The sequence below is a fragment of the Canis lupus genome, chromosome 32, assembly GCF_003254725.2.
Source record: "Canis lupus dingo isolate Sandy chromosome 32, ASM325472v2, whole genome shotgun sequence".
NCBI classification, from domain to species: Eukaryota; Metazoa; Chordata; class Mammalia; order Carnivora; family Canidae; genus Canis; species Canis lupus.
In genome coordinates, this window is record NC_064274.1 from 29883987 (window position 1) to 29908499 (window position 24513).

Genomic DNA, 24513 nt, shown 5'->3' on the forward strand with positions numbered 1-24513 from the left:
TATGTCAAACAGTTCTTTCTTTTTGAAGTAATGCTGCTGCTGCTTTTGTATTCTCTGCTGGGCTAGACTTCTGTTTACACCAGACTTTCTATTTCATGACACTTGACATTTTCTTATTGCTAGAATATAAGGTTGGATCACAAGACTGTTCTTACTTGAAAGGGATGAAAACAGTGAATTAAAAGAAAATACAACTTCAGTCTCCCTGCTGTCTTATTTTTTCCCTCTGATGTGTTTTTATTTTTTAAATATTATTTTTAGATTTTTATTTATTTATTCGAGGGGGGCGGGTGGCAGAGACACAGGCAGAGGGAGAAGCAGACTCCATCCCAGATCCCAGGATCATGCCCTGGGCTGAAGGCAGGCACTAAACCGCTGAGCCACCCAGGGATCCCCTGATGTGTTATTTTTAAATAAATGGCTTGTCATCGGGTTATTGGTATACTCTCTACCAGACTTTTTAAAAGATTTTATTTATTTATTTGAGAGAGCACAAACAGTTGGGAGAGGGAGAGAGAGAGGGAGAAGCAGACTCCCTGCTGAGCAGGGAGCTCAATTCGGGGTTCAATTCCCAGGACCCTGGGATCATGACCTGAGCCAAAGGCAGACACTTAACTGACTGAGCCACACAGGCACCCCTGTATTAGATTTTTAAATTAAGTTTTTTAAAGATTTTATTTATTTATTTATTTGACAAAGAGAGTATAAGCGAGGGAGCAGCAAGGAGATGGAGAAAGAGAAGCAGGCTCCCTCCTGAGCAGGGAGCCCAATTTGGGGATCCATCTAGGACCCCAGAATCATGACCTGAGGTGAAGGCAGATGTTTAACTGACTGAGCCACCCAGGCACCCTTCTACTAGATCTTAATGCTGAAAATAATTTATCATTTGTTAACATCCAAAAGAAGCAATATTACTCGAATTATATTAGATAAGTAAGTTTATTTTACAAAAAACTCATGCTGTCCTGAAAATATGACTCCTCTAACAGGATTACTAACTGCTTGAAGTTTCAACATGGGTTCCAGATGGGATGTAAATTGAAAGAAGAGCTGAGTTTGGGTTAGTCAGTCTTGAAATGCTTCAGCTCTGCATGTGTGGTGGGTCTGTGTAAGATTTTTAGAATGGTCTTTTAATTAAATCCCTCTGAAAAAGGGTTGTTGTAGCAGAAATATGATAGTTAGTCTTTTACACCTTACTAACATGTCAGGAAAATGCCAGTTTTTACAGTTTCTAAATAAGAACCTGTTAAGGGAATGTGAGTTTTTGTGCTTGTTTTTTCCTTATTTGTTTCTTTAAAAAATTTTTTTCTGGGGTGCCTGGGTGGCTCAGTTGGTTGAGCATCTTGCCTTCAGCTCAGGTGATGTTCTTAGGGTCCTGGGATCGAACCCCACGTTGGATCCCTGCTCAGCGTGGAATCTTCTTGTCCCTATCCCTCTTTGCTCTATCTCAATCTCTCTCTCTTTCTCTCTCAAATAAAATCTTAATTTTTTTTTCAATTCCCGGAGTATCCATAGTTTTTTACTGGCATGCGATAAAAAGTGTAGAGTTTATATAATGTTTTACCACTTAATAGGTTACTTCTCTCTGTAAATGGTAATTTTAGTGTTTGTCTAACCTATTGTTTTTAGCATTGTTTTATTTTGGAACAATCTAAATGCAGTAGGAAGAAAGTTCAGAAACAAAACAATCTGAGAAGTCGTCGTTGACATGATACCTTTCTCCCTCAAGTAAAAAGATATTCTCTAACTTACCTACAAAATGACCACCCAAATCAGAAAATGAACATTGATATGTTACCACCATCCCACTCAAATATTGCCAGTTTTCCCATTAATGTTCTTTACTACAAAACATTCAGTATCACAATTGAATCTGTCATGTCTCCTTCAATCTGAAACTAATATTCTTTGACTTGCAATGATTTTGACTCTCTTGTAGATTGCAGTTATTTTGTATTGTCTCAGTTTGGGTTTGGTGTTTCCTTATGATTTGATTCAGGTTATGCATCTTTGTTAGCGATTTCACACCTGTTGCATGTAGTCTGTCTTGGCATGATTTCAGTTTGGCCCCATTACCAATACTGTTCACTTTGATCACTTGATTAAGGTGGTGTCTGAAAGACCTCTTTCTTTTTCTATTTTTCACTTGGGATTAATGCTTTTATGTGGAGGCATATTAAAACTATGTGTAAGTATCTTGTTCCATATAAGACTTTAATTTTTTTTTTCATTTACTTATCAGAATGGACACATGGTTTCCAGTTTTCTTCAATGGATTATAATGTTACTATCATTATTTTAATGCTCAGATTGTTCTAGGTTTGACTGTTGAGAACTCCCTTCAAGCTGACTTCTGCATCTTTTTGATATGTGTCCCATTATTCATTAAGAATCTCCTTGCTTTGGGATCCCTGGGTGGCGCAGCGGTTTGGCGCCTGCCTTTGGCCCAGGGCGCGATCCTGGAGACCCGGGATCGAATCCCACATCGGGCTCCCGGTGCATGGAGCCTGCTTCTCCCTCTGCCTGTGTCTCTGCCTCTCTCTCTCTCTCTGTGACTATCATAAGTAAATAAAAATTAAAAAAAAAAAGAATCTCCTTGCTTTTTAGAACAGCAAGATGCTTTGGGCTCATTTTGTCTTTCCTGTTACCCAACCCTGGAATTAGCCATTTCTCCAAGGAACCCTGGTTCCTTTTGGATGAGAATGGTATTTAGAAGCCAAGATCTAGATGCTAGGGTATGCTCATTATTGGGAGTGTTACTGCTCACAGCCCCTCACAGAAAGAGAGAATACACCCATATAAGTATAAAAAATATAAACACATATACATTAAACATTTGAGTCTTTTTAAATGTTTTATATTTATCTTGTTGGTTTTATTTATAATTTTACATGTTAAAAACCATGAACATGAACCCCTGCCAGTGCTTCCAATTTTTTTTTTACAATGCTACAGCATTTTTAAAAAATTTTTTTATTTATTTATGATAGTCACACAGAGAGAGAGAGAGAGAGAGAGAGAGAGAGAGAGGCAGAGACATAGGCAGAGGGAGAAGCAGGCTCCATGCACCGGGAGCCCAACGTGGGATTCGATCCCGGGTCTCCAGGATCGCGCCCTGGGCCAAAGGCAGGCGCTAAACCACTGCGCCACCCAGGGTTCCCTGCTACAGCATTTATTCTAGTTTTCTCCTTTATATATTGTAGCTCCTTTTTTGACAGGATAAATCTGGTTTCCATTAATCTTGATATATTTGTTTATGTAATCAGTTTTCTTGTATGTGACAGTCTCTCATCCCTGCCACTACTCCTTCCCCTACGTAGATGCTGTCCTCTCCTGATTTGGGTTCTAACACTGTGTTCTGGGCCTGCCTCCATGCACATGCCTTCTGCATTCCATTTGGCTCCTGTCATCCCACACTCATCCCCCTTCCAGTGCTTAGGCTGCTTTTACCCCCATGCTGGCTGCCCCTTGGCAGGGATACCCCCCAGCCATATTTGAAGTCCATCTTTGAGCCACTCCTCTCCCTCTCCACGAGTGCCCTTTTCAGAAGGAATCTTAGATTAAAGAAGTATTCGAGTCCTAAGCAGGAAAAATAAAATTATATCTGCACCTGATGCACTGTGGTGAAGCTGCAGAACCTAGAATTTAGAAAGACCAAAGAAAATCTCACAGAAAATCTCAAACTTAAATTTTTTTTTTTTGGTTTCATTTATTTATTTTGAGAAAGAGAATGAATGAGGGGCAGGTGGGGCAGAGGGAGAAGCAGACCCCCCCCCCCGCCCTGCCCCTGCTGAAGAGGGAGCCCCGATTCCAGGACCCTGGGATCATGACCTGAGCCCAAGGCAGATACTTAACCAGTTGAGCCACCCAGGCACCCCAGAAGATGTTCTAAAAGAGAACAAAGGGAAAAGAATCTCTTCAGAGTTCTGAGGGGAAATAACCTGGAGTATTATGTTCAGTAAACTATTAGTTTCAACAAGCTAAAGGCTGAAGACTAAAAGGTTATTGAAAGTTCTTATCTGGAAGTATAAACTTGAATATCTATAAAAACAAGATGTAAGAAGAAATGGAGAGTAAAATAGTTGGAAAACATACAAATGAATCGAAGAAACAGTCACTATATAAAACAATAGTTGTAGTGTCAATTTAGGGTTTCCTGAAAAATAAAGTGGAAATCATTCCTTAATTGTGATTGATACAGTCTAAATCCTCTATTGTTCAGCAGGGTAGAGAAATTAATTTTACACGTCAAATCAAGTAAGAGTGGCTCAGAATGTGATAAAGCAAACACTAGAGGGATAGAGGGAAAAAAACCATATACTTTCAAACCAATAGAGATACAGGAATATTTTTTAAAATTATATTATTAAAATAAAAGAAAAAAGGGAGCAAAGGAAAATCAGGATAAAGACAAAACACAAAATAGGATGGCAGATATTTATCTGGGATAATAAATGTAAACAGATTAAACTCAACGGTGAAAAGGACAGAAGTTGCCAAATTTATTAACAACCTTGATTGAGGATTTTACTACACATACAAAAGATCTCTTTGAAACATTACTCAAAGTTGTACTGAGCAAAATTTAACATGGAATAAGAATGCAGAAGAAATATTGAAGAAGGAAATCAGTAAAAAGAATAAAAAATTAATAAAACTTAATATTTTGTTGAGTTTTTTTGTTTTGTTTTGTTTTTAATGTAGACTCTATACCCAACGTGGGGCTTGAACTCACGACCCCAAGATCAGAAGTCACATGCTCTACCGACTGAGCCTGCCAGGTGCCCCAAAACTTAATGTTTTAAAACCTGTTTTATATACCACCTAATGTAGAGTTCTTGTGTGAGATGTGTCAAGCAAGCAAGTAAAACTCATTGGTTAGATCATTGTTTTGCTTTGAAGCTTGTCCTTGGTTTTTGTTTTTGTTTTAGAAACAGACTCTTTTTTTTTAAATTTTTATTTATTTATGATAGTCACAGAGAGAGAGGCAGAGACACAGGCAGAGGAGAAGCAGGCTCCATGCACCGGGAGCCCAACGTGGGATTCGATCCCGGGTCTCCAGGATCGCGCCCTGGGCCAAAGGCAGGCGCTAAACCGCTGCGCCACCCAGGGATCCTGTCCTTGGTTTCATTAGTGTTTCATCATGGTTTTTTGTAGAACCTCACACTGAGCGCTTGAGCTTTCATGATTTCTTTTTACCCCTCTCTCCTGCCAGATCATACTAATACAGAGTAGCTCATTTTTTATGAACTCTTCTGACTTATCTCTAAATTACGTTTTAAACCTACCTAACAAAAATTGCATTTTGTGGCACACACTAGGCAGTTATCTTAACTAACACCTCGGTTTCTTTTAGGTACTACATGAACCATCAGTGTTAAATTTTTATTTTTTGACCTAGCTAGTAGTCCAAGGAGAATAGTTCATAACATGATTGAAACAGAACAGAAACAGAAGTAATGCATACAGCATTTGACTAGTAACCAGCATTAACTTCCATGTGTTAAGTGTAGTATCTCAGCAAGACCATGTTTATATCCTTTCTGAGCGCTTGCATTTAAGCCAGTCATTCCTGCATTGTCTGGACTTATCTCCGCAGGATCCCTAAAATTCATGTGGGTGTACGCATGTGCACATTGAGTGGATGTTTGTATATTTGTGCGTATATGTATTTATATGTATTTTCATTTGTCCTTTCTTCATTCTCTTCCTTTCTTCTCTTTACCTAACAAGGAAATGCTTTTTTTTTTTTTTCCCAAGGACTTTATTTATTTACGAGAGACACACAGAGGCAGGAACACAGGCAGAGGGAGAAGCAGGCTTCCTACAGGGAGCCTGATGTAAGACTTGATCCCAGGACCCCAGGATCATGACCTGAGCCAAAGGCACACACTTAACCACTGATCTACCCAGATACCCCAAAGAAATGCTTTTGAAAGCAAGTAATGAAGGACTACAAACTATACAGATAGATGGTACTAGGCTAATTTGCTTGTCTGTTACCAAACATGTTGGCATGTTAAAATATTAAAGTATATTGGCTTAAGAATACATCATTTACAATTAATGAATTGGTTTTAGCATCACTGTATGAATGTAGTTTCTTAAGAGATATTTGTAATAGAAGTACCTAATACTTCCTCTTATTCAGACCTCTTGGCTGTTCAGACCACTTTTTGTTTTTAACATGGATTTTAATAGCGTAGAGTTGATTTTAACAACTACTGTTTCTGTCTTCCAAAGTCCCCTTCCTTACACTTCGTCCAGAAACAGAGCTCACTCTCCCCACAGGTGTAGGCACAGCATATGATAACCTGAGCCGGGTGCAGTTTCATATCCTGCTTCCCATGGGGTGACAGTATTGACAGTACAGTGAGGCATTTTAAACAATGGGGGCTCCTAAGTGCTTGACTGTGCTCACTTATTCACTGACTTTAGGCAGATTACTTAATCTCCTCATGTTCCTGTATTCTAACAATTAAGATGTGGGGAACAGCCTGCACATAGATGTTTATAGCAGCTATATTTATAATCACCACAATTGAGAAGTATCCAAGATATCCTTTGGTAAGTTGGTGAACAAATTGTGGTATTCCACTAGACAGTGGAATATTATTTAGCACTAAAATGAAATGAGCAATGTAGACAACAGTATTATAATTGTCAAACTTGATGAGAGACTAGATCTTAATTATTCCCACCTGCAAAAAGAAATGATAATTATGGAGTGCTAAATATTGATATGGCAATCATAAATATATCAAATCAATGTTATACACCTGAAATTTATACAGTGCTGTATATTAAATATATATTTTTTAAAGATTTTATTTTATTTATTCATGAGAGACAGAGAGAGAAGCAGGCTCCATGCAGGGAGCCCGACGTGGGACTTGATCCCAGGTCTCCAGGATCACACCCCAGGTGAAAGCAGCGCTAAACCGCTGAGCCACCAGGGCTGCCCTTTAAATATATTTCAATAAAAAACCAACAAAAGAAATAAGCTGTCAAGCCATGGAAAGACCTGGAACCACCTTAAATGCATACTACTACTAAGTGAAAGAAGCCAATCTGAAAAGGCCCCATACCTGTATGATTCTGACTGTATGACATTCTGAGAAAGGTGAAACTGTGGAGACCGTAAAGGATCAGTGGTTACCAGGGGCTGCAGGACTGAGAGGGAAGCAGAGCACATAGAATTTTTAGGGCAGTGAAATTGTTCTGTGTCTTGCGCAATGGTGGGCACAAGTCATTATGCAGGTATTAAAACCTGTAGAATGTACCACCAAGAGTGAACCCCTGAGGTACGCTATGGACTTTGGGTGAAAATGATATGTGAAAGTGGGTTCACAGATTGGAACAAATGTACCACTCTGGTACTGGGTGTTGATATTGGAGGAGCTGGTGGGGTGGGGGCAGGAGGGTTGAGGATATATGAGAATTCTCTGTATTTTGTTCAATTTGCTGTTTTAAAATTGATCTAAAATATAAAGTTTATTTTTGAAAACTGAGGGAGCCACATGCTGGGTTAGCCCCACAGACTCTTGTTTACCAACTCCAGTTCTCTAGCTGCTTCCTATTACATCAGTGCTAAGCTAATTTTCTTGATAAATGGAGTGATAAATATATTTGAATGAAAAAAGATGTGAAGTAATAGTACTACCTCATATGGTTGCTGCAAAGATTAAGATACTGCATGTAAAACATCTAGCTCTAGAAGAAAGAAGAATGAGGCAAGCAAGGAAGAAAGGGAATGAGATGAGATTGGTCAGACAAACAGCATCTCATTGGCCATGATAAGGTTTTTTTTGTTGAGGTGTAAAGGGAAGCCATTGAAAAATGTTAAGCAGAAGAGTGGAGTGATTGTGTTTACATTTTAAGATCACTTTTGCTGCTTTGAGGAGGGTAGCTTGGAGGAGAGCAAGAGTGGAAGCAAGTAAATGAGTTTGGAAACTTACGGTAGATCATGATGGCCTGGACCAGAGCATTAACAATGAAAAATTGGAGAGAAGTGGCTAAACTGTACAGTAGAGTGGATGGGTTGATTAAATTGATGGCATTAAGAATTACTCCCAGGTTTGACTTGAACAGCTAGGGAAATGGTGTGTCAGTTACTGCAGGAGGAAGGTAGAACCAGAGGAAGAAGTTTCAGGGGGTAAATCAAGAGTTTTCTTCTGGATAAATCTAGTTTCAGATGTATATGATTATGTAAGGGGAGATGTTAGACCGGCATTTGGTGTCCTAGACAGGACCTTGGGAGAGGTCTGGCTAGAGAGTTGAGGGGCTAGAGATAGAAGCCTGATAGATAATATGTTAAAGAGTAAATGGGAGTTAAGGATGAGCCAGTGTAGATAAACTGAAAGGTTTGGCTAAGGAGAGCATATGAACGGGGCAGTAGGTGGAGGGATATGTTATTAGTGGAGGGTTTGGAACTTTTTAAATATGAGAGATAGAAGAGTGTATCTGTGTACTGAATCTGTAGTTTGAGACATAGTGATAAGAGATGGAGTTAAGATTTTGAGAAAGCCTGAGATATAGAAGATGGAGAGCAGTTGAGGAGGGCTGGCCTTTCAAGAGGAAGGTCACTTGATTGTAATAGAAGACAAGGAAGTGATAGTAAGAATAGAGTTCTATAGTTTTATGGCAGGAAGATGAGAGAGAGAAAAATATGTGTTGGCTACACAAGGTAGGTACACGGACAGGGCTTTCCAGTGTACCTGAATGGGATGGGAGAAGATGCAAAGGCAAGGAAGCAAGCAACAGTGTGTGCTAGTCCAGAAACTGCAATGTTTCCCATGTCTGAAATCAAGGGTTGGGGGGTGGATGGTGCTAGTGATGGTGAGACCAGAGAACCGAACAAGAATCAGCTTATGGAAAGTTTTCTTTGAAAATATTTCTCTCTGTAGTAGAGAGCAGAGAGAGGTTTTTAAATCTAGAACTAGTTTGACTTTATCTGATTTCAGAAGATTGGAATAGATCTTACTGTGGAATGAATTGGTGGGAAAAGCTGTTGCAGTGATTTAGGCAAGATGACTCGGACCTGAACAAGGGCGGCAGGGGTGCAGATAGAGGGAGAGGATGGATTTGGGGGCTCCGTGTGAATTAGAATCTGCACGCCTTAGTGGTAGTTCAGTTGTAATTTACTGGTCTACCAGTTGATTTTGTGGAATATTAGTTGTTGATAGCTCTCAGGGCTTTAGTTCTTACGACTGGTCATTAGTGGTGTGAATTCACCAAAATAAGGAATAAAGGAGAGGATCAGGTCTATGGAGGAATGAGGAAGCTCAGTTGAGGAGGTATTAAGGCAGAGGTACCAGTGGACTGTCCCAGTGAGGACCTCTGGTGAGCCTCCACCAGCAGGAGGCTGGTTGTTCCAGGGATGCCCACATGTGTCTGTTTTTGTCTGATTCTGAACCTTAGGAAGATTTGCTTGTTTGGGTTCAGACAAGTGTTAATCTGGAGTTGTACTGAGTAAAGCAATATGAAACAAAATATTTACAAGACATTTTATAATACATTATCAGGGTCCCAAAACTGTTACTGTGTTATGATCTAAACATCCTGCAGTCTTCTCTGAAGAAAAAAAAATGAAAAATCTATGTGCAAAAATGTTCAGAATCAGATTAGCTGATAATGGTAAAAATTTGAATATGATGCATAGAAAATAAACTAGAAGATATATATTATATATGTGTTAACTGTGGTAATTCTAGATTATGGCTTTATTGGTGGCTTTTCTTTTTGTGAGCCTGTGATGTGTAGATTTTCTAAAATGAGCATGCATTCCTTTCCAGTGAGGAAAAAATACATAGAATAGTGTATAAGTAGTGTTGGAAGTGTCCAACAATAGGTAAATAGTAAATTCTTGTACATCTGTAGGATAAGTGGTTATGGGGCATTTAAAGTTATTTTGTTAATGAGAACTTTTGAGGTAGGTAAATGCTTATAAAACCTTAATGATCAGCTCTTCATGGACTATGATTATAGGAATACTATATATATATATATATATATATATATATATATATATATATATATATGAAGAAAGGCTGGCATGACAAGGGTTGGGAATGTAGATGCTTGTTTTCTATATTTCTCAAGTTGGTGCAATGACTTTTTTTACATTTCATCTTTTTTTTCTTTTTTGAGTTTTCTGGTTTTTAAAGGATTTTTTGCTTTTTTCCACTTTCCTTGAAGAATTTTGTTCCATTTTTTTCTGCCTCAGAAACTGTAGATTGAGTGGTTTCCTTTAGGTGTTTAATGTACACATGTAATTACAACTTTTCTAACAAAGTCTTAAGTTTTTCATTGTCTTTGCCCTCTTCCTGAACATGACAAGGATCTTCACATGTCCTAAGAATCCAAAGTAACATAACAAACCTTGTTTAGGATTTTCTGCTCATTTTAACATAAAAAAAAATAATTTAAACTTTCTTAACTAATTTATTTACCACGATATTTTGTAGCTTTGATATTTGTATCTGTTTCCTGGGGCTTCCATAACAAAATACCTCAGGTTGGGTGGCTTAAACAACAGCTGTGTTTTCCTACAGTTCTGGAAGTCAGAAGTCTGAGGTTGGCAAGTTTGGTTTCTCCTGAGGCCTCTCCGCTTGGCTTATAAATGTTCCTCTCTTCTCCTTGTGTCCTCATGTGGTCTTTATTCTGTTTGTGCACATTGCCTGTGCCCAAATCTCCTATTCTTAGAAGGGCACCAGTCATAGTGGATTAGGGCCCACACTTACCTCCTCAAAATACATTCACATTCTGAGGTTCTGGATGTTAGGACTTCAATGTGAATCTGTGGATTAGAGGGAGGATATGATACAGTTTGGCCCATAAGGGTGTTCTCTTGCATTCTGCTTCCATCTGGGTTTAATTCCCTTCCTCCTGAAGAAGTTCATTAACCAAGATGTATGGAAAGGAAGCTGATCTCTGTATATCTTTGAAAACTCTTCATTTCCTTCAACCCTCAGAATTTCCTGTGATAGTATTATAGGTTGGTATTTTCCCTTAGCATCTTGAGGATATTCCTACATTTATTTAAAAAGTGTTTGTTGAGCCCCTATATTGTGTGTCAGGTGCTTTCAGCAGTAAACCAGACCAACTCCCTCTGTGCTCCCAGGGAGTGTGCACACTAGTGGGTAGAAAGGAAATAGCGTTTGTACAGGTTGTATGAAGGTAAGTTTTCATTTTTCTAGGGTAAACAGCTAGGAATGGAATCATTGGGTCACATGGGAAGTGTGTGTTTAACTTTATAAGATACTGCCAGAAGTTTTCCAGAATGATTGTACCGTTTTATATTCTTGCCAGTAATGTGTGAGAATTAATTCCTCTTTAAGGTTTATCTTTTTGTGTTATACCTGGGTGAAAGCCTGTCTTATTCATTAGTTTTCTTTTCATTGACTTTATCCAGTCTAGAATTTATCCAATCCATTAATAACTGGCTTTCTTGCCGGTATATAGATTTTTTTTTCTATTTCCAGAAATCCTAATTAGTTGATCATAGTTTTTTGTTTCTGCTGGTTTTCTTATAATTTTTTGTTGACTTTTTGGAAGCTAATTCTCCCTTTTATCTTTGAAGACCCTAAATATAATTTATGTTAAAGTCAGCTTTGAATGAGTCTTATTTTTATTTTCTCTAAATGTAATTAATACTCAAAATAAAGTTGTTGGTTCCTCCTTAGCATTTCATTTCTCATATACTAGAATTTTGGAGTATAGACTCTACGAGTTTATCTTTCATTCTGTACTCACCCCTTTCTGGCTAGTAATTTTACATTGCTTCCAAGTGGGATCCTGTGGCCAGAGCCCAGAATCGGTTCTTAAATTTCCACCTACGGTCCCTGCCCTGGAATGTTGCAGTGATACTGGAGATATCATAGATCAAGTTATCAAATGACTGGAAGGCTTGCCATGCGTTTAGTCTCTCCTACCCCTAAAAGGGTCAAACTCTCAGTTCTTAGAATTTTTCAGAAAAAAGAAAAAAAAAGTAAAAATGTGACTGTCTTAGAATTAAAAAATGAACACATTAAAGAATTTATTTTATTATAATGTAAAGGAATCCAGGTAGATGTTATATCCAGCCAAAAGGAAAAATGAAAATTGTACAAATTTATGTGGAGAGAAGAATTTTTTAGATGAATTGAAATTGGATATGAAACTGATTAGGGGTATTGAATCACTACCAGGTTGGACAGAATGTATATACCTATCCATTACCTACAGTTTAAATAGTTGTAAAATGGCCCCAAACCAGTGAAAAGGGCTAGAATGTGTTAAGTTGAAAAAGTGTGCTGTAGACAATATATATTTTTCTATTGAGATACTTTTTTTTCTTCAGGATCCAGAACCTTGCTGACTCTCTACTTGAACCTTGCTTAAAACATTGTGTTTCTCTTTTGTTTTGGTACAAGGAGATACATATGCTGTTTTTTAATGGAGCACAAGGGTCCCTTAAGTGTGCATCTTGATTTTATTAACAATAATAAATATATTTAATTGAAAATATGCCAGATCTTTAGAAGCAATCTGATCTTGCCAATTGGCCCCAACACATGCTCGTTACACATCTTCTTTATACTACCGCCTGCCTCCCTTTTACTTTGAAGTGCAAACAGACCTCTCCTATATTAATCATATTTTTCCCTTTTGTTATCTTCTAATATAGCCATCTCCTCCTTTTTCTCACAACCCATTTCCTTCTGAACACTCTGCCTGTCAAAGATCAAGGAAACTGGTATATCTTGAAGCTGGGATTCCAACTTTATCTGATTGCAAAGCCTGTGTTCTCTCCACTAGACCACCCTGACCTTGCAGGAAGACTTAAAGAGGAAATGTTTTTTAGCTGCACCTGGAGAGAGTGACAGGATTTGTTAGGCAGAAGTAAATACAGAAGGTACTTTCATGAAAAGTCAGTGACTCCTGGCTTGTTTGTCTGGGTCCTAAGTTTCTAGTGAGTGATAAAACTGGAGGCGAGTTGGTCCATGCTGCACTTTGTGGGCTCATAAACTCTGTCTTGTGCTTGCGTAGTACTTTGCTTTGTTTAATTTCTATATCAGCTCTGCAAGATAGATGTTATTCCCACCTAACCGTTGAGAAAACTGAAGCACGGAGTTGGCCCTGTGACTTACCTGTGATCTCCCAACTGTTAAGCGGCTGAATTAAGTTTAGAATCGCAGTATTTTTGGCTTCCAGGGCCACTGTTCTTTCTATTTTATATAAGCTGTTGAAGCCTAAGAAGTTTTTAGGGTTGTATTATGATTGATTAGAATTGTATTTATGAAAAATGTGTGATAAATGAGAAGTCTGAGTCTTTTTTTTAATAAAGATTTTTATTTATTTATTCATGATAGAGAGGCAGAGACACAGGTGGAGGGAGAAACAGGCTCCATGTTGGGAGCCCGATGAGGAACTTGATCCCGGGAACCCAGGATCGCGCCCTGAGCCAAAGGCAGGCGCCAAACCGCTGAGCCACCCAGGGATCCCCTTGAGTCTTCTTTAGATGTGATCCTGAGTATCATACCATTTGAAGATAGTGACCTTTGACCCAGTGCTAAAATTTGGAATTCAAAATGATTCTGTGCAAAATTTCCACGGTGCCCTGGAAGCCATGGAGGATCCTCTGGAGCCCAGGTACTCAGAGTGTGATCCTCACACCTGTAACTTTAGTATAACCCTGGGGCTTATTAAAAATGCAAATCCTTACACCCCTACTTTCAGACCTACTAGATCAAAAATCTCTGCGTGGGGTCCAGGAAACTTTTTAGGGAGCCCTATCTACTTAACAGATGCTAGTGTAATAATCAGGTGATTCTTGGGAAGCATGCAAATACTTGAGAAAGCTCTGGTATGTTTTGCTGGCTCTTCTACCTTTCAGCATCTCCTGGTTGTCAAGTGGTTGCCTCTAACATGATTTCCCTGGTAGTAGATGAGAAGCTTCATCAGCACATTAAGTGATACTTTCTGATCGGGAATTACCGTTGGTATCTAGGAACCTGACTCATAAGCTATCTAACTTTATGTTGGACTCTAGCATAGAATTTAGCTAGGATGTAAAAGTGGAACTATAGGGAAAAAGGCTTGGAAGGCTACATACCAAACTGCTGTTAAAAAATTATTCATGGCACTCGTTGAAGAATGGTAAGGCAGACTTTATTAGGGGGACAAGGACAGTGGGGTTTTGCAGTTGAGAGAGGTTGGGCTCAGCTCCGAATGCAGCAAGGAAAATGGTGATTTATATCTGAAGGGCAGGGTGGGTGGGAGTGATGGATGGAGAATTACTGAGAGGGGAGAGTAATTCTTTGCTAAACTGACTGACGAAGACTCTTCCTGAAAGTAGACCAGGATGATCAGATAATACCTATATGTGGAGAATGAGGAATTTGATTGGATACTGAGGGTGGAGGATTCTGGCTAAACTGACAGGTTTTTTGTTAAAAGGGACTCTTGGAGGATACACCAGAGGAGCCGGACTAAAGTTTAGTTGAGAGAGTCTTTAGGGTGCTTGGGTGGCTCAGGAGGTTAAGTGTCTGCCTTCTGCTCAGGTTATGATCTCAGGGTTCTGGAACGGAGCCCCACAGCCCTGCTCTGAGGGAACCTGCTTCTCCCTTTCCCTCTGCTGTTCCCCTGCTTGTGCTCTTTTTCTCTCCCCCCGCCCCCATGAAATACATAGTCTTTTTTTTTTTTTTTAAGAGTTTTTCTCATTACAGCAATTATCTCTGGGAGAAGTTGTGAAATGGTGCAGAAATAAAGGGGGGAAAGGGGGGAAAAATAAAGGGGAGGGCTTTAACTTTTACACCTGGCTTTTTTATACTTGACTTTTATACATAGAGAATCATTTATATCATTAAATATTTTTATTTTATATTTTTAAAGATTTTATTTCAGAGAGAGAGAGAGAGGCGCAGAGACATAGGCAGAGGGAGAAGCAGGCTCCCTGCGGGGAGCCTGATGTGGGACTCCATCCCAGGACCCCAGGACCATGCCCTGAGCAAAGGCAGACTGAACTGCTGAGCCACCCAGGCATCCCTCATTAAATATTTTTAAAGAAGTATTTTGGTAGAGAATTCTGATGTGTTTTCAAGAAGATACATTTTTTTTTCTCAGTTTCTTATAGTTTAACTAAAAGTAGTAGGAAAAGAATAACAATATTGTACCATCCATTATCCAGACTTGGAGAACTTCTACCTACTTTATTCAGTGAGAGCTACATCTATTTTAAGAAATAGGGTTTTCTTTCTTTTTGTGTTAGTAGTGAGTTATTTTTAGAAATAAAATTCAAATGAACAGCCATAAATTAACGTAACATGATATTTTGTTGTAACTAATAGACTGTGTTGTGTTTAATACTAGAAATATGTATCTGAATGTTTAACTTACTGATAACCTTGTTTTGATTTTGAGGGTAGTGAAACATTGTTTCATTTTTCATAGCAGTGAGCACATTTTTAACAATTTGATTTAAGTGTACCCTTGTATAAATGAAAACTTGAAAAATATAACTTAGAAAAGAATTCTTGGGACACCTGGCTGGCTCAGTGGAGCATGCAACTCTTGATCCTTGAGGTTGTGGATTTGAGCCCCATGTGGAGATTACTTAAAAATCTTTAAAAGCAACCAGAGAAAGAATTCTTCATTTCATAATTACTGGCAAATTTATTATTAATAAACCCTTTGCAAGGTGATATGTTAAAATCACTGGATGTTCGGATACCTGATGGCTCAGTCAGTACATATGTCAACTCTTGATTTCAGCTCAGGTCTTGATTTTCAGGGTTGTGAGTTCAAGCCCTGTGTTTGGTTCCATGCTGACGTGGAGCCTACTTAAAAAGAAAAAAACTGGATGTTGTGACTGGGGTTTGTGACCTCTGGTACAGGTTCTTTTGAGTGCCAAATGCCTATGAACCAATTTTCCAGTGCCCTTTCTTTCAACTACCAATGTGTCTTTATCTACATAGCACACCGTGATGTCATCTAGTCTTTAAGCCCCAGTACAACTGTAAACCAAACACCAACACAAACTCTAAAATATGTCCCATAGTAAAGTAGCCATTTTATTTTTTTCTTCTAAGATTTTATTTTTATTTATTCATAAGAAAGAGGTGGGAGGGGTGCAGTGGCAGAGGCAGGAAGGAGAAGCAGGCTCCCTGTGGAGCAGGAATCCCAATGAGGGACTGGATCCTGGGACCCTGAGACCATGACCTGAGCTGAAGGCAGATGTTTAACCAACTGAGCCACCCAGGCTCCCCGTAAAGTAATCATTTTAGATGTTCTAAGCCCAGCAGGACTGTCTGTAGAACTTTCTGTGATGATGAAATGTTCTGTTTCTGTGCTTATACAGTAGCCAATAGGCACCTGGATCTATGTATGGAACACTTGAAATGTGGTGAAAGTGACTGAGAAACTGAATTATTAGTGTTAATTTTAATGTTGATGGTCACGTGTGGCTAGTGCCTACCATATGGGACAACAAAGCAGAAAGGTTTGGTGAGCCTCTCTCTAAGGGCTTACTTATCTGAGTATGTGTGGGAAGCTGAAGTGTTTATCATGCTTATCCTGTAAGTTTAGAAAAATCTTCTGGTAAAGACACTTATTTCAACTTTCCCACTTTTTCTAAAGAAAAAATCATCTTTCTTACAGGTTTTGTGTGTGAAGCTGTGTGGAAATCTAAAATTCTATCAATCACATTTTTATGGTACAGTGGTGCCCCCTGATGGTAAGCTTTCTTATCACTTCTTTGATCTCTATGCTAATGTTTTTGCATTCTTCCAAATAAAAGGATGAGTATGAATTTTGAGCAAAATGGACTTTTCTTTGTGCCTCTCCATACTCTCCCCATCCCTGCCCCCAGTTCAGGTCTTCCCTTTTCTGCTGCCTTAATGTCTCTGATGTCTTTTGGCAAACTCCTACCCTGACAAGCAGATGAGTTATAGATGAATTAGAAGCAGTTTCTGCCCTCAAGAACTTAACTCTTCACCTGGCAAGACTGAGCAGATAATTATAATAAAGTGTGACACATTCTTAATGAAATGTTTTTTTTTTCATAAAAAGATTTTATTTATTTATTCACGAGAGACACAGAGAGGCAGAGACACAGGCAGAGGGAGAAGCACGCTCCATGCAGGGAGCACGATATGGGTGGGACTCCATCCCGGGACTCTGGGATCACGCCCTGAGCCAAAGGCAGACAGATGCTCAACTGCTGAGCCACGCAGACGTCTGCTTAATGAAATGTTATTGAATGGTAAAGAATAGGTAAGTTGTAGTATAATGAAGGCACTATTATAGGAATTCAGAGGGTTAGGAGTTCCACATTTAAGCATTTTTTATAGAATCTTGTATTTTAAAATTGCTTTTTAAAAATTAAGTTTTGGGGATCCCTGGGTGGCTCAGCCGTTTAGCGCCTGCCTTCAGCCCAGGGCGTGATCCTGGAGTTCCAGGATCAAGTCCCACATCAGGCTCCCTGCATGGAGCCTGCTTGTCCCTCTGCCTATGTCTCTACCTCTGTGTGTGTGTCTCTCTCATGAATAAATAAATAAAATCTTTAAAATAAATAAATAAATAATATAAAAATTAAGTTTTATCCATTCCTATATTCCTGCTTTTTTTCTTCACCAGAAGTAACAGTTAATTATAGACATGGACTTCCCTTGATAACACTCACTTTGCCATCCAGAAAAGAGCGCTGTCAATTTGTGGTCAAACCAATGTTATCAACAGTTGGTTCATTCCTTCAGGACCTACAAAATGAAGATAAAGGTGTCAAAACTGCAGCCATCTTCACAGCAGGTACATATATATTTTTTCAATTTGTCTTTTTCTCTTCTTCTGAACCTTTGTTTTGTTTTTATTCTAGACAGTTGATTCTTTAATTCATTATATAATAAATAGTTGGCCTTTATTGTGTCTTCCATTTTTGTATATCAGTAATATAAAAAAATTAACTCTGTTGAATAAAGAGTTAATGGAATAGGTTTAACATAAGTGTCAGTTACTTATTTTATAAACTTAGTCCAAAAATTTTTTCTGAGGAAATTTTAATGACAGTCATTAGCATGTAAATTTCAGCACAATTTGAATAATCAGAAAACAAAATGCAGTTTTAATGATTAGAATAGCTAGTGAATAATTACACAAATCATTCATTAATCTTTATTTTTTAAAAAAAAATATTTTATTTATTTATTCATGAGAGGCACAGACAGAGAGGCAGAGACACAGGCAGAGGGAGAAGCAGGCTCCATGCAGGGAGCCCAATGTGGGACTCGATCCTGTATCTCCGGGATCACGCCCTGGACCAAAGGCAAGCGCTAAACTGCTGAGCCACCCAGGGATCCCCTTAAAGCAGTTTTGATCTCATATATTTTCTGATGGAATTAGTTTTCAGGAAGAATATATATATATATACATATATATGTGTATATGTGTGTGTGTGTGTGTGTGTGTATATATATATATATATATATATATATATATATATATTTTGTTAATACCAGTAGAGATGGTTAATAACTAGACATTTCAAGTTTTAGGGTATAGCTTTTATGCCCTCATGGTCTGAAGTGGTCTTGAACCTACTGCCCCTAAAATAGAATAAAGAATTCTTTAACCCAGCCCAGCATAGAGGCTATAAATAGCGATAAATGACCAAATTTACATTTTTATTTTATTGTAGTTTGACATGCTTAGAGTAAAATTATTTAAGCATTAGTGATTACTGTTGCAGTTTTGAAAAGGAAATCATCTTCCCTATCCAAGTTTAGAGCCAAATGAGGGATAGATATAGAAGCAGAAAAATAGAGATTAAGAATTTATTTACTCAACAAATTGAGCATCTAATATATTCCAGGCACTGCTAGGTGCCAGAGGCAGAGCAAAGAACAATAGAGATAAAAGTCCTGCTCTTCTTGAGGTTATATTTTAAGAGGAGAAAGAAAAAGGTAACGAAAATATGTAGTATGTTAGATAATGACTATTACAGAGAAAAAGCAGAGTGGGGCTGTGTTGGGTGGGAGGTGCTCTCAGAGTGGATTTGTATGTGGTGGAGGGGGGAGATGCTTGCAGAGTGGGTGTTTATGTAGTGTGGGGAGATGCTCTGGAGTGGAGGTGTTGTGGGGTGGGAGGTGCTCACAGAATGGGGAGTTTGGCAGGGCAGGGAGTTGCTCACAGAGTCATGGAGTGAGGTGTGGTGGGGCATGGTAATGGGAGGAGATGCTTACAGAGTGGGTGTTTATGTGGTGGGGGAAGATACTCTAGAGTGGGGGGGGGTTGTGCTGTGGGAGGAGGTGCCTTCAGAATGGGGAGTTGGGAGGGAGGTATGGGAGGAGATGCTCTCAGGAAGGCAGGGTTTGGGGGGGGGGATGTGATGTTCCAGGTTGGAAGGAAGACCAAAGAGAAGGGGGAGCTGTGTAAATGGGGGAGCCCTCCTGGCAGAGGCCCAGTTGTGAGAGTCAAGCCTCGGTGGCTGTAAAGGAGGCAGCTGGGTGAAGTATTGGTGGGAGGGAGGAAAGCTTTATTGTAGGTTATGGTAAGGACTTTGGATTTAACTGCAAGGGGAGCTTTCTTCCTGACAAAACCAGGATCAGAATATAAGGTTTTAGTCCTCTAACCACAGTGGCCTAGTGCTCCTTCTCTGAACTAGACTGAATGGTCACAGGAGCCCTCAAAGCCCAGGGGCCAGAGCCTGCTTGCTAAGCTTCCAAGAGCTGGCAGCTGCAAGCCCCTGTGCCCAGAAGGGCACCGAGCACAGTCCTTGTCTGATGGTATATGTACTCATCTAAGTGTTCCTTCAGTGAATGAAATAAGCAAGATTAAAGCGGTGATTGACATGTACCGTGCTTGTTTCTAAAAATCTGAGTAGCTTTGAAACATAAAGCATAAAGGGAAAGACAGGAATCTTAGAAAAAAGGGCTCTTGAGACTGAGTGAAAACACTTTATTGGGGTTTAAATCAATACTTACCCAAGAATCGGTAGAAAATTCAAGACTGTATCATTAGGTCCTTAAAAGTGTTTCACATAAATCTTTTGCTGTATAAAGGATAATGTAGTACTTCAACTGAGAAATCGCACTCAGGTGATTGCTATTTATAGTCATATTTTAAGGAGTAGGTTTGAAGTCATTTAAATGTAAATTTTTAAATGACACTTGCAAAGTCATATAAAATGATTTGGTGTGTTGCTGATCTTTAAAAAGAGAGAGGCTCTCTGTGGGTGGAATTTGCCTGCATTTAATCTGGGCTTGAAAAGAGTGTTCTAAGCTTGTCACAGTTTTGCCCATAGTGTGGGTTGAATTATTTGGCAATTCCTGGGAAAATGATGTCACCCCAACTGATGAACAGGAACCCAAACAGCCAAATTCAAGGAACAGACCCAGGTGCAGACTTGACTTGCTGCCTTCTGGAACAAAAGAATTAGAGAGAGCCAGACAGGAGGCAGACAACCAGGTTCTTCCTGATTTTGCTAGCAGCATTATTGTTGTCATACATATTAATATAGCCGAAATAGCTTTAGTTGAATGTAGCCAGGCAAATGCCGGGCTAAGAGAAGATAACTGTCCTGAGCTTTATATCACTAATGTGTGGACTGTTCTAAAGGGATAATGATAGAGAAACCCTTATCTACCACCAGTTTGTTGCTTATTCAGTGAATTTGCTTTCTTAACACCTGGGTTGCATTAAAGTGTACTACACTTTTTTAACTTAAAAAATATAATAAAAACTAGGCTATATAAGAAGCTATGCCAAGCACACCACACTGAGGTTAAAATTTTTCAAGAGGTTCCCCACCCCCTCCCAATTGTTCCTAGGGTATTTGCAGTTACTATGAAAACCACACATACACAGATTGACTCCTTAGGTTTAATTATGTTTATCAGTATCCCTGCTGATACTGGGTTCCTGTTCATCAGTTGAGGTGACATCATCACGCTTCCCTCCTGGAAGCTTTGCCTCTTCACCTTTCCCCAGCTAGAATAGCAGGGAGCCCTCTGTGGTAGTGGTTGGTGGTGCTGTTTGGCCACTAAGTTTTAACAAATCAGTCACCTCTAATAATTAAAAGGCTTCTAAATGTTATTATCTGTGTGCCTTACACATACCAATCAGGGGCCAGCAGACATGGACTCTGGCTGAGCAGAGGAGTGTGTCAGTAGATTCTGGAGATTGGAATTCACAGAGAACCAGGCTCAGAAGAAGGCAGGGGTAGAACAGAACAAAGACCAGGTTAGCCTAGGATCCACCTGATGGGCTCTGCTGACACCTGCACCCCCTATATGTCACCTCTGCTGCTCTAGCCTTGCTGTGAAGTGTTCCCACCTTCCTTGAGGCTTTATGTGACCTTGTGCAGATAAAGTCTCACTAGGAATATCTGCCTGGATCCCAGCCCAGCTGACCAAGTGAGAGAGGGAGCACCTGCCTGCTCTGTGTGGTCCTGTGTAATGCGAGGTAGAGCAGGAAGGGAGGATTCCTCACCATGGGAACAGTATTGGATATGGAGAGCCCTCCAAAATGAAAATGTCCACTACTGTATTGTAAAGACCTGGTTAGTAAATATTTTCTATATGTTGGAAAATGGTTTTCACCATTTAAAACGAGAACATAGGGATCCCTGGGTGGCACAGCGGTTTAGCGCCTGCCTTTGGCCCAGGGCGCGATTCTGGAGACCCGGGATCGAATCCCACGTCGGGCTCCCAGTGCATGGAGCCTGCTTCTCCCTCTGCCTATGTCTCTGCGTCTCTCTCTCTCTCTCTCTCTGTGACTATCATAAATAAATAAAAATTTAAAAAATAATAATAAAACAAGGTCATATTTTTACATTATGTATTTTCTTTCAGATGGCAGTGAAATTCCAGCTTCGACCTTGATGGAAATTTTGCTAATGAATGATTTTAAACTTGTCATTAACAAAGTACCATATGATGTACAGTGCCCCAAGAGAGGTAAGAGATACAGCTATGCAACCATCTCAACATTTCCCTTTTAATTGTGGGACTTTTACAGGGAGCAAGCTTAAGAACCTTCTTAATTAACCAAATAACCAAGAAGGCTTTTGATAACCGATATTTAAGTTTTGCTAGCAGGGGTATGAATGATCAATAGCAGTTGCCCAGCAGGGATTTTAGTGTCATACACTCTTTTTATAGTTTTAAGACTTCACTTTGGGATCTTGAATGCTTAACCTGACATTATTGGGTTAAGAAGAAGTGGGCCTGAAAATCCAAGTGCATATCAATTGTATCGTGCTTAACTCTTTTTTAAAAAATAGACTTGATTTTTCTTTTTTTTTTTTTAAGATTTATTTTTTTATTTATTTATGATAGAGAGGCAGAGACACAGGCAGAGGGAGAAACAGGCTCAATGTAGGGAGCCCGGTGTGGGACTTGATCCCAGGACTCCAGGATCGCGCCCTGGGCCAAAGGCAGGTGCGAAACCTCTAAGCCACCCAGGGATCCCCAGACTTGATTTTTCTTAGAGTAGTTTTAGTAGGTTCATAGTAAGATTGAGCAGATAGTATACAGTTCCCATAAACTCTCTGTCCACCACCCCATAGCCTCCCCCACTGTCAGGCAACAGAGTGGTACATTTGTTATAATCCATGAACCTACACTGGCCCATCATTACTCAAAGTTCATAGTTGACATTTGGGTTCACTCTTGAGTTTTAATAAATGTATAATGACATACATCCACCATTATAGTATCATACAGAGTACTCCACTACCCAAAAGTCCTCTGTGATGTGCCCATTCATCCCTTCTACCCCTTCAACCCCTGGCAACTGCTAATCTTTTTACTGTGTCCATAGTTTTGCCTTTTTGAGAATGTTATATAGCTGGTATCATATAAGATGTGACATTTGCAAGATTTTGTGTATTCGTAAGTTTTTGATTCTTTAAGGTAAATGCCAAGGAGTATGATTGCTGGATTGTATAATTAGAGTATGTTTAGGGACATCTGGGTGGCTCAGTGGTTGAGTGTCCGTCTTTGTCTCGGGGTGTGATCCCGGGATCTGGGATCAAGTCCCACATCGGGCTCCTTGTGGGGAGCCTGCTTCTCCATCTACCACCCTCTCTCGCTCTCTCTCTCTTTCATGAATAAATAAATAAAATCTTAAAAAAAAAAAAACCAGTATGTTTGGTTTTGTAAGAAAGTGGCAAACTTTCTTCCAAAGTGGCTGTACCATTTTGCATGTCCCTCAGCAGTGTGTGAGAGTTACTGCTGCTCTACCCCACCTCCTTTTCAGCATTTAGTGTTGTCAGCGTTTTGGATTTTGACCATTCTAATAGGTGTGTAATAGCTTATTTTTTCTTAACTTGCACTTGCTTAATGGCATATGATTTCAAATGCTTATTGTATTCTTTGGTGAGGTGTCTTTTCAAGTCCTTGGCCCATTTTTTAAGCAAGTTGTCCATTTTTCATTGTAGATTTAAGATTGTTTTGCATATTTTAGATAACAGTTCAAATCTCTCCTTTGCAAATGTTTTTTTTCCCCTATCTGTAGCTTGTCTTCTCATTCTCTTGGCATTGTCTTTTGTAGAGCAGAGGTTTCAATTTTAATGAAACCCAGTATATCATTTATTTCTTTCATGGATTGTACCCTTGGTATACATAACAAGTCATCCTCATACCCAGATTCATCAAGGTTTTCTCCAATGCTCTAGGGGTTATATGATTTTGCATTTTACATTTAAGTCTGTGATCCATTTTGAGTTAATTTTTGTGAAGGATATACGGTCTGAATCTAGATTCTTTCTTTCTGTTTGCCTTTTGCATGTGAATGGCTAATTCTTCCAGCACCATTTGTTGAAAAGGCAGTCTTTATTGTATTGCCTTTGCTCCTTTGTCAAAGACCAGTTGACTATATTTATATGGGTCTGTTTCTGGGCTGTCTATTCAATTCTTTTTTTTTTTTTTTAAGATTTTATTTATTCATCCATAAGAGTCACAGAAAGAGAAAGAGAGAGAGAGAGAGAGAAAGAGGCAGAGACACAGGCAGAGGGAGAAGCAGGCTCCATGCAGGGAGCCCGACGTGGGACTTGATCCTGGAACTCCAACTTGATCCCGGGACTCCAGGATCACACCCCAGGCCAAAGGCAGGCACTAAACTGCTGGGCCACCCGGGGATCCCCTCTCTATTCAATTCTATTGACCTGTTCATTCCTTTACCAATATCAGGCTGTCTTGACTACTATAGCTTTATAGTAAGTCTTGGAATTGAGTAGTGTCAATTCTCTATTTTTCTTCCATACTGAGCTGGCTATTCTAGATCTTTTGACTTCCCATTTAAACTTTAGAATCAGTTTGTTGATAACCACAAAATACCTTGCTGGAATCTTGATTTGGACTATGCTGAATGTATAGATAAAGTTGTCAGTATCAAGTCCTACTTCCCATGAACATGGGAACATCTCTCCATTTATTTGGTTCTTCTTTGATGCCTTTCACCAGAGTTCTATAGTTTTCCTCATAAGGATCTTGATCATAGCTTGTTACATTTATACCTAAGTATTTCCATTTTTTA

General features: G+C 39.3%; 1 protein-coding gene across 1 annotated transcript in view; it reads left to right on the forward strand.

The window, feature by feature from the left end:
- Positions 1–24513, forward strand: part of MCUB (mitochondrial calcium uniporter dominant negative subunit beta) — a 96551-nt gene that overhangs the window by 58373 nt on the left and 13665 nt on the right. The window contains exons 3-5 of the mRNA XM_025465899.3: positions 16639–16714; positions 17617–17787; positions 21828–21932. Coding sequence (XP_025321684.1) covers positions 16639–16714; positions 17617–17787; positions 21828–21932 — 352 coding nt within the window. The remainder of the gene's footprint in view (positions 1–16638; positions 16715–17616; positions 17788–21827; positions 21933–24513) is intronic.